This window comes from Cucurbita moschata, unplaced genomic scaffold (assembly GCF_002738365.1).
Source record: "Cucurbita moschata cultivar Rifu unplaced genomic scaffold, Cmos_1.0 Cmo_Scf00015, whole genome shotgun sequence".
Taxonomy (NCBI): Eukaryota; Viridiplantae; Streptophyta; class Magnoliopsida; order Cucurbitales; family Cucurbitaceae; genus Cucurbita; species Cucurbita moschata.
In genome coordinates, this window is record NW_019268531.1 from 4,611,036 (window position 1) to 4,621,126 (window position 10,091).

At 35.5% G+C, this 10,091-nt stretch overlaps 2 protein-coding genes and 1 non-coding gene across 4 annotated transcripts in view; all 3 read right to left on the reverse strand.

The window, feature by feature from the left end:
- LOC111453684 (microfibrillar-associated protein 1-like) overlaps window positions 1-2,224 on the reverse strand; it is a 3,403-nt gene extending 1,179 nt beyond the window's left edge. Inside the window, exons 1-2 of the mRNA XM_023094879.1 lie at window positions 2,048-2,224; window positions 356-1,670 (exon numbers count right to left, since the gene is read on the reverse strand). Of these exons, the coding sequence (XP_022950647.1) occupies window positions 356-1,542 (1,187 nt within the window). The 5' untranslated portion in view covers window positions 1,543-1,670; window positions 2,048-2,224. The remainder of the gene's footprint in view (window positions 1-355; window positions 1,671-2,047) is intronic.
- An 885-nt stretch (window positions 2,225-3,109) lies between these two features.
- On the reverse strand, window positions 3,110-9,381 carry LOC111453820 (replication factor C subunit 3). 2 transcript variants are annotated; one of them, XM_023095070.1, is made up of 11 exons: window positions 9,139-9,381; window positions 8,922-9,032; window positions 8,799-8,831; window positions 8,426-8,594; window positions 8,075-8,256; window positions 7,669-7,805; window positions 7,445-7,543; window positions 4,871-4,940; window positions 4,724-4,798; window positions 3,758-3,803; window positions 3,110-3,453 (listed from the first exon to the last, which is right to left on the reverse strand). In XM_023095070.1, the coding sequence occupies exons 1-11, from the start codon at window positions 9,220-9,222 to the stop codon at window positions 3,395-3,397; spliced, it is 1,065 nt and encodes a 354-aa protein (XP_022950838.1). In that variant the 5' UTR covers window positions 9,223-9,381; the 3' UTR covers window positions 3,110-3,394. The 2 variants fall into 2 exon arrangements, with proteins under 2 accessions (XP_022950838.1, XP_022950837.1); XM_023095069.1 differs by having other exon boundaries at window positions 4,724-4,940.
- Window positions 9,382-9,497: 116 nt separating this feature from the next.
- TRNAL-UAG lies at window positions 9,498-9,577 on the reverse strand. Its single transcript has one exon. It is a non-coding gene; the product is annotated as a tRNA-Leu (tRNA).
- Between the last annotated feature and the right edge of the window lie 514 nt (window positions 9,578-10,091).

Below are 10,091 nucleotides of genomic sequence, written 5' to 3' on the forward strand. Positions count from 1 at the left end.
AAAAAAAAAAAAAAAAAAACAAACAAACAGAGAAGACCCCTTGGAAACAGGGCATCGTTCTAATCATATCTTCATATTCTCCAGTAGATATATATACAAACTAAAAGCCTCAATCTCAAATATTAAGCTCAGCACGTCCATTAACCTCATGCTCATACCCAAATTATTTTCATCATTCTCTACTTAACACAATCTCAATGAGTAGACAAGGCATTAGATGCTTTTTTTTAATGGATCGTATTGTACTTAATCTAGGTATAAAAGGGATACTCAATTAAGAAATCCCAATTGACATTGCAATACTTTAAGATAGGAAATTGAGAAGCAGAAAGTAAACAAAGTTAAATTAACTTACGGGTTGTTCCAGTCAGTTGTATCTTCATTGACAAGATGAGTCCATTTTGTTCTCCCACTACGACCAAAGTGCTTGACCTGCATAACCTTGGGCAATATTGTCTTGTCCATCTTATCTTCTCCCGTTGGGGAAGAGAAATCACGATGGAAAATAGTATCAGATCCTGCGGTTCCAGCATTATCATCAGCATCTTCCTGAAAGAATGCACCCTTGTGGAAATATTTCTGCATGAACTTCCACTTCTGCTTAGGAGGTGGAGCAGGTTTCGGGTTCTTCCTCTCCCATTCTCTCCTCTCTTCCTCAGTCATATTTCTCACCTTCTCAATCTCCTCCCTCTCCTTCAACATTGCATCTCGGAGTTCTCTATCCCTCTTGATCCTCGAGATCTCTCTAACCTTCCAAGCCTCATATTCTTCGGCTTCGTTAATTTCATCATCAGTATCCACATCAGCAATATTTGCCTCCATTTCCAAATTCTTCTGGATCTCTTCATCCTTTCTAATCTCCTCAACCACAATGTGCTTTGTCTCTGCCTTCCTTTCCTCCAATCTCCTTTTTCTCAATTCCTCAAGAGACCTTTCCTCCTCTTCAATACGATCTCGTTCAGCAATTGTCTCTCTCTCTGACTTAGGAACAAATATTGGCTTCACCATTGCTATACCAGTAGGTTCATCTTCTGAGTCAGTTTCATACTCAGACTCCTCTTCTTCCTCTTCCTCTGGCTCCTCCTCCTCTTCTTCTATAGGGAATGCAGCTTCTTCTAGCTCCCTTTGTCGCAACTTTTCCTTGATTCTTCTTCTTCTTTCCTCCAAAGCATCCTCGTCCTCTTCCTCTGCATCTATTCCCTCCTGCCTTCGAGTTTCCTCTTCAATGTTCAAAACAATCTCAGCTTGGCGAATACGTCGATGATCAGCTCTGATCTCCTCCCGATTATCTATCCGACTCTCAGCTAGACGGCGCAACCTAGGGTCGTCCTTCTTAGAAAGATCTGAATCTTCCTGACTTGGAAATGCTTTCTCAAGCGCTGCCACCCTGGACATCCTAATATCGCCATCTTCATCAGCATCATCCGCCCACTCGGGTGCCTTTCCAGGCCAGTACCTCTTAACTTTTGTTTGTCCAATTTTACCTCTAAGTTTATCCCTAACAGCAATTACAGTATCACTAACACCCGCGGTTACCGACATTGTTACTCAGCTAAATTTCCAGAAGCAAAATATAGACCGAAAAGAAGGAACTTTCTCCTTTTTCAACTTAAAATTCCCTATTCGACGAAGCTTAAATCAGACTTCCAGCCTAATCAACGTTGGTAAACCTGAACCCCAATAATGAAATAAGTCAGCGTTAAACAAACAGTCTCCGAGCGTAACAAACTAAAACAGTCACTTTATGAATCAATAAAACGCAGCAAACAAACGTCGCCAACCAAAAAAATTAATAGTAATAATACACATACAAAATAGATAATAATCAAGCAATAGCTTCACCACAAGATAACCAAAACCCTACACTATCACAACGATTTCTCAACCTTTCTTCTCATACATGAAAACTCGAACGGGAACAGGAATAAAAGCGCGTCTAGATTCCGAGAAATTCTCAATTATTAAAGGAAGGGCGAAAATCCAAACGAGGGCAAGGATAAGAACCATGGTGAAATTTCAGCCGGAAATAGTCGAAAGACAGAACTACCTTCAGATTTTTCTTGACTGAACTTGGAGAATATCAAACCCTAGACAGAGTTGCAGAAATCTGATCGAATCAACGAAGAGTGGTGGGAGAGAAAAATGGCGGAGCGAAGGTAGCAGTCCCGATCCTCTCAATTCGAGAATCGATGGAATTTCTAAGGAAATTCTTTTGAACATTTTTTGGGCTTAAAGCATGTCAATTTTCAATTTATATTAAAGTTTTTCAATTATCTTTTTTATTATTATTTTTTTTTTTAATTTTTTAATTTTTACTTTTAATAATGAAATGGTAATATGAAAATGCTTTTGTTAAAAATATTTTTAGGTTATAAACAAATATTAGAGATATTTAAAAAATTGGGTGACTCAAAAAACCCGATTATAATTTGGGTTAAGTTGGATTGTTTATCTGTTTAACGGATCTAAATTTATATTTTATTTAATTTCATAATTACTTATTCTATTATTTATAATCCAACTACTCTTAAAAATAATTTTGTTGTAATTTTTAAAAAAATATACATCCAAATTGAATTGAAATCTTACTTTATAAATTTAAAAATAAATAAATAAACATTTTACATATTAATCTTTTACTTTATTTGAATTAAATTTTAAAAAATATCTTAACTAAATCAAATTCAAGGAACTTCAAACTATTAATCTCGAGGTTTATGAATAAGTGATTGTCGGATAATGAGCAAGAATTGTCCGTCGTTCTAGATTTATTGAACTCATAGTTATTAGATACTTTTTATGAATGTCAACGAAATATCGTAAGTAAATTACTCCCGGTTGTTCAATCATTTGATAACCAAAGTCACTTTTTGATAAAAGATCACTATGAGCCAGACTCAATAAAATTTGATCTATCGCGGAGAACTGAACCAAGAATTCTCTTTCCTTATCATCAATCAAATCACTGTTCGAGACCCAAGATTCTATTTTATCATCAATCCAATCACCGTCCCCTATCTAAATCTATGTTGAATTCAAATGAAAATTCAAAACATAACAGTTCAAAATAAAAGATCAAAACAAAACTAACCTCAAACTTTGAGTGAAAGCAATGAAAACACAGCCAAATAAGGTTGGGATTTTCCATTTTTTTCCCATTATCTCCCGGAGATGGTGCAACAAAATGACTAAATAAATTTCCATTTTTTGGCATGTTAGATTCAGTTCAAATCCCTAAGAGTTCAGCTTCAAGTTCCCTGATAGATAAAACCTAAAGGATGATGAACAAACAAACAAACTAGTGCCAAACAAAACTGACTGAAGAACATAAGATGGCACCAGATTGTCTTGTTCACCGACACGCTAAAACTACGAACATTCAATTGCTTTTTCTTCAGCCGAACGTTGAAATGAGGAAACTCTTGTATATGCTCATGAACTTTGCCACAAAAGCTGCCATACCAGACCAAAAGGGAGATTAAAAACTGAGAGACAGAATTTTTTTTGGCTTCTTCCAGTTGAGTCTATAAAAGGTTGAGAACAAGAAATCTTTTCACAAATGTCAAGAGCATGAAGAGTCAAATCCATCCATGATTCAACAAACCATTAAATTGTATGATATTATCCAGCACTTGATGATGAAATTAAGATCGTGGCTGATAAACTAATAGAATCAGAGGAAAAAAAAGAAGCACAGAGGCGTAAAATTTTCATGTCAGAACAGTTACTCTGATATTTGTATACCAAATGGATTTACCTTCAATATGGAAGATGGATTTCTGGCCAAGTCGCATCCTGTGTTCCTGGGAAAAGATTTAAGCAAATATGAGATATGAAACTGAACAAAGGTGAAACTCTCTGCAGCCATGTTTCATCAGTGATATCATATTGGTGAACCAATGCATGTGGATCTATGGCCCGCCGCTATAGTGTTCACAATATGATACAAACTTAAGTAAGTAGATGACTCTTCTTACGTGATTGTGATGCCAATTTGACCAGACGTCATTAGTAACAAATTAGTCATGGCATAGGAATAAAGTTAAAAAAACATGGTTGAAATTATACAGATTAATAGAACCAACCAGAGGAAAAAGAACAGACATATATTGTTAAAAAATTTCTCTTCGTTGCTTTTCTCTATATCCATCGTCAATGTGAGATCTCACCTCGGTTGAAGAGGAGGATGAAGCATTCTTTATAAGAGTGTGGAAACCTCTCCCTAGCAGATACATTTCAAAAACCTCAAGGGGAAACCCGAAAGAGAAAGCTCAAAGAGGATAATATCTGCTAGTGGTGAACTTGGACTTGGGTTGTTACAATAAATCTCAAATATAATTTTGTATTATTCAATTCTCAGAATCTCCCCATCCATCAGTATTCACCAAATTCCAACACACAAATGCTTAAAGTACTTTGGAGGAAACACTTGATTGGTGTTTCTTTCGGAAGTAAAGAACATTATTTAATTTTAAAAAACTACTTTCAAATATATGTTCATACGAACTTGTTCTATCAAGTATAGGAGGATGTAATCCGCTAGTTACTTTTGACGAGAAAGGTCAAGAAATTGCAAAACAAGGAAAACTTGGAGAACTCGTCATAAGACAGAGAGGACAAAAGTTATTTTAATGAGATTGATATTCAAATTTCCATCAAAAGTTCTGATATTAAATAATAAAAGGGAATGTAAACAAATTAACAGGTCAAATTATGAACTTACATAATATGCAGCCCAGTGACAGACCTCATGCTTTAATTCAGCATCCAATTTCTTGAGTAGCTCATAAAGCAGCCTCTGAGAAACTAGATAATATAAATCACACATTAAGACAGAAAAAATCAATAGAAATTGGGAAAGAATAATTACCTTCAATATGATCTCTGGTGGAATACAATTAACCAGTAGTTCATATAACTTCCCACGAACCTGGTACAGTCTATACCACAAAAAGAAGGCCAATTTATTTCAAACTCGCACAATTCTACAACTAGTCAATAACAAAAGAATAGAAAAATTAAAATTTTCACTAGTTCTCACCATATATGTTTCTAATGGACAATTAAATGAATAGGACAATTGCAATTTCTCACAATTCTATAGTTTTTTCTCTGCTTGACAAAAACAAAAGTCAAGGAGGCTCCAATCAAGCAAGATAATACCTAATAGATCATTACAAAAGTCCTTATACACAGAACCCGAAAGGGAAGTGTGGAACACCAAACTTCCTCCCTAGAACGCTCCACTTCCTCAACAACTATATTGTTCCTCTCACCACAAAGACCCCGTAACAAAGCATAAATGTCAGTTATCCACAAAAACAAGCTTTTTTTCTACTAAAGGGGAGATGAAGCAAAGACTCTTCGATAGGATGACAAACTCTAAGCCCAACCACATTGATGCCGAAGGGTTGAAATAAATAAGTCCAGACTGCCAAATCATAATCTAAAGACTACAAAAGATGATCGAGATCCTCCATTGCTGCCTTACAAAGGTCAAGGACATGTTGAACAACGATTAGGAATCTTCACTCATCAGATTCTCATTTTCATCGGTTATTTCTACACCTATTGAGGCTTTAAGTCCTCGAAATCTTCAAGAAGAGCAAAAACGATCTAATGAAGTCTATCCATTTCACTACACTCGGAAGAAAGAGTCAGCTCCTCTTATGTTCCCTATTCTAGAAAAGTCAGCCTTTAATGAAGATGTTCTAGAGGAATCATGTTCATGACTTCTAATAACAGTGCCAAATCAAGTCTATTCTTCAGCAAATGTGAGTCAAATGTCCTCTGAAAATTGAGCTTCCAACATTCATCTCAATCAGATATCAACCTTACTGGTCCAGAGCAGGTTCTCATGTGCCTTCATCACCTTCGATCGATTTGGATGGGGAATCTGATGTTAGTTTAAGTAGTGTGGAGACAGTCTCAACTCTTGAAGCCTCAGAATTTTGGGGCTGATAATGATTGCTTTTTGGAGGACTCTTACGCAGACTTTAGTTCTTTTTCAGGATAATGAGAATGAGCCTCCAGTAACAAATTCAGCTACTTGTGAAACTCTTCCAATAAGTACTTCTCCTCCTCCACCAACAATTTAAAGAATAATTTTCCTTTAATTAAAATTTGTGGTCTTCAAATTCGTAGTATCCCTCCAACATCCCCAATTGATTTTTAAAATTTGTTTAACTATTGTGAGTTTCAACAATGAAAGTTACATCATGGAATACTAGAGGCTTTGGGGATCATTCTAAAAGAACAGCTTTAAAGAAATTTATTCGGCTTCACTGCCCATATTTGGTATTAATTTAGGAGACCAAGATTGAAGTTTTTGACAGAAAATTGATCAAATTCTTTGATTGATAGACTTCTTGTTTTAAAAGAACGGGACCAGTTGTTTGAAAATTCAAGGGTACCAAGACAAGCTCGTTTTTTTTTTTTTTTACCACTTTCCTTTACTTTTGGAAGCTGGAAGTTTTGTTTCAAGGCCTTTCCCTTTTAGATTTCATAACAGTTGGCTGTAAACGTCAGATTGTGAGATGATTTCAATAATTAGTGAGATGATTTCAATAATTATCCTTTGTGATTCAATGAAAATTCTATCCTAGAACACATGGGGGTTTGAAGAAGTTTCAGCAGCACCGTTGTTCTAACTTGGTTCTTCTACAAAGCTAAATGTTAATATTGTTTATTCAAAGCTCATTAAATTCATGTGGAATTCCAAGGTAGCATTGTATGTTCCCGTGCTTAATGCATTCGTTGGAAAAAAGGTAGTTCATATAACATTTATTTTGGTTGGTTAAGGGATGAAGTCAAATTCCGATTTTAAGTGACCTTTAACTGAGGAAGTTATTATAGCTTATTTGCATGAAGAGCATTTAAAAGATGTCTTGATGGATGAGCTAGTGGCTGAGAAGCTTTTAATAATGCATGAAGCATTTGTAGTTTTATTATTCCCAGGGCTGAGCTTTATTTGATTGTAATTGCCGCTATGTTCTTGATTTTTCTTTTTCTTTTTCTGTTTTCACCTCTTTAGGAGTTTGTATCCCATGAACATTTCCTTTCATTATATTAATGAGAAGTTGTTTCTTGTTCAAAAAAGAAAATTCAATGTCGACTAAAAAAGGTGAAGTATCAGAGAGGTAACTCTAAGTTCTAATGGTGAACAGGAAACGCTACCACCTTCATCCAACCAGAAAAAGATCATCATAATCAAGGATACCATCAATAGAAGTTTAAGGATTGTTTATCTCCATGTAATTATTTGTTCTTGAAGAATAGTTGGACAGCAGATTTTAAGAAACAAAAGTGGTTGCATTATCGTTTGCATAGCAAATGGGGTGTCAGAAATACCTAACTAATGTATATGAAGGGAAGACACGTATATGATATTGAGATGTTTGTTATAGCATAAAATACAACAGAAAAAGGTACATAAGAGAAGTACCTCTTGGGGCTCTGCTCCTTCATTATGTCAGACGCTATCTCAGAGATGTACTCCTCCCAATCCATCGGTGGTATTGCCTGGTTACTAACAAAAGGATACCTAACCCAAAAGATAAAATAAATTAACAGCTCAGTACCAATCCTCAAAGATTGATGTCCAATGTAATTTGATGACAAGCAGTGAGAGAGAAGCTTAGATCAGTATGAGTCCAAATGGAGACTAACTGTTGAACACGACAAGTCTCGAATGATAGTATAGCTCTCCTCAAACTCCGGTTTGATTTTTCTGCAATGCGGGAAGCAAATCCAGATGGAAGTTGCAGTCCTTCTTTCTTCCCAATGAACTCTAGTACCTTGACAATCTGGTGAAAAGATGTAACTTTTTTTTTTAACAGCTTTTAGGACAAAATGGCTACAGTATTTCTTTCTTTTTATTATTGTTATCTGAAAAGGCATTCTTTCTCCTAAACTTACATCTAAATATTAAATTAGATACAAGTGAAATTTATCACGTTGGTTAGCAACATAACATTTATAGTTACATTCTTCTGGTCCATCATTTAGTTTACTCAAATTCATATTCAGCACAAAAAGTTAAAATTACAATACAAAGAAACCATTCTCTCCTGACCTGATCATCTGTTGGTCCATTTATCCGCACATTTAGGCAGCGAGAACGGATTGCTTCAGTAACTCTTGATGAACTATTGCAGCAAAGTATTAACCTACAGTACGAGCTATATTTCTCCATCGTTCTCCTAAGAGAGTGCTGTGCTTCTCTGGATAGTTTGTCAACGTCATTTAGAACCAAAACTGATACATCACAAGTACCAAAAATCTCAATATCTTATACATATACAAAGTCTTGAGCATTCAAGCATACTGGTAACAAAAGCTACCAAATGATCAATGAAAATCAATAAAGTTCTCAAGCATGATCAACTTATAAATATGGTTGGAGGGTATGGGGAAGAATCAACACCTTTATGTCCCCTTTTCCCTTTGGAGTCAATGGGTCTGTTTTTCGCCATATCCTTGATTATCTCTTGAACAATATACCTATCTTGGAAACCTGCATCGCTGGGAGTGAGCTCGACGTGGTTTGTACTTGATATGGTGGTTAACTCTATTTCAACATTTCTAGTTCCAGCCTGAGAAGAAACACGAAAAAGGAAGAGCATAGAGACAGAGAAAGAAGAGATTATGAGAATATTAAGTTAAACAGCAAAATAATAGCTTCAACTAGTTAAATTTTTACGCAATTCTATAACATTCTGAAGTAGCAATCATATAAACAGATAACTAAATTGCTTTCAATTGCCTTCCAATGGCATCACTAAAAAACGGAAACTTACATCAACTTTCCAGGTTTTATTCTCCACCTTCACCTGCAGCCGAAAGGTAAGCGAAGATCAACCACCACAAAGAGACAGAAAAAAAAAATCGCAGCAAGCAAACAAAAACTCAAGAGCCAATACCTTCTCCGCACTTGCTCCAAACATCTGCCGGATAAGCGCCATGACTAGGGTTTTCTTTCCGGAACCGGAGGGGCCAAAGAAGAGCAAATGAGGGCAGTCCTGCTCGGTAACCTACGAGAAGATTAAAAGAAAAAACACATCAAAAGCGCCAAATGAAGAATGAATTCAGGAATGCAAGGAAAAAAGAGGTAAGAAAACAACAACGAAATTTGGTTACCAGTTTCTTAAGATTCTGTGCTACATCTTGATGAACTGTGATCTGATCTAGGGTTTTTGGACGATACTTGTCGACCCACAACATCTTCCCTGGCGTTTCGAGATTAGCGTGAATCGAGAAAGAGAACGAAGAATTGTGCGTGAAAGAGAGAGCAAAAGCTTGGGCGAGGCTTGAAATGGCGGGAAAAAGAAACAGAACTGATGGCTAGTGAGGAGGGAGGCGACCTCAGCAGTAGGGTGTGGATTGCGGCCATTCAATTTTAATTTTCCTGTTAAATTTTATAAAGGCTAAATAATAAAAAATAAATATAAATATAATATTTTTATAAATTCAAAAATACCATTACTTATATAACCAACTGACAGCTGTGGGATTTGAACCCACGCCCTTTCGGACCAGAGCCTAAATCTGGCGCCTTAGACCACTCGGCCAAACTGTCAAGTTGTTGGCAAGTGGTTTTGTATATTTAATTGTTTGTTTATTATAGTTCTTATTTTTATTTTATAAAACCTTAAGATAATTATGGGATTAAAATTAGTAAAATTAGTTTATGAGACTTCAATAATTGAGATTGCAAAGTAAATATCTAACACGAAACCAAAAATGCTGATGTCGTGACTTGAATGTTGTGGCTTGCTCGAAGAACGGATCGAGACTTATATGGGTTGAAAATACGATAAAATTTTTTAGAAATAAAAATAAGAAAAATTCCAAACATAATATGCATACATATATTTAAATTAACCAAAAAAGTATAGTTTACATGTTCAAAATACATAACGGAATCATTAAAAAAAATAATAATAACAAAATAATTTTCGAGGTTGTGGACTGGGTGTGGCTCTCTATAGTAGCACGCTCTCATTCCCGATCAACTCCTAATTACTTGAAAAACATGGAAAATATGGAGTGAGTACAAGACTCAGTAAGCAACTTACGTGTAGATTCTTAAT

Coding starts and splice junctions, on each gene's coding strand:
- LOC111453820 (XM_023095069.1), bottom strand. CDS start 9,222: ATGTTGTGGGTCGACAAGTATCGTCCAAAAACCCTAGATCAGATCACA. Junction 7,806..8,074: donor ATGGACCAACAGATGATCAG/GTCAGGAGAGAA, acceptor TCTTTTCACCAG/ATTGTCAAGGTACTAGAGTT. Junction 3,454..3,757: donor ATCCATCTTCCATATTGAAG/GTAAATCCATTT, acceptor CTGGTATGGCAG/CTTTTGTGGCAAAGTTCATG.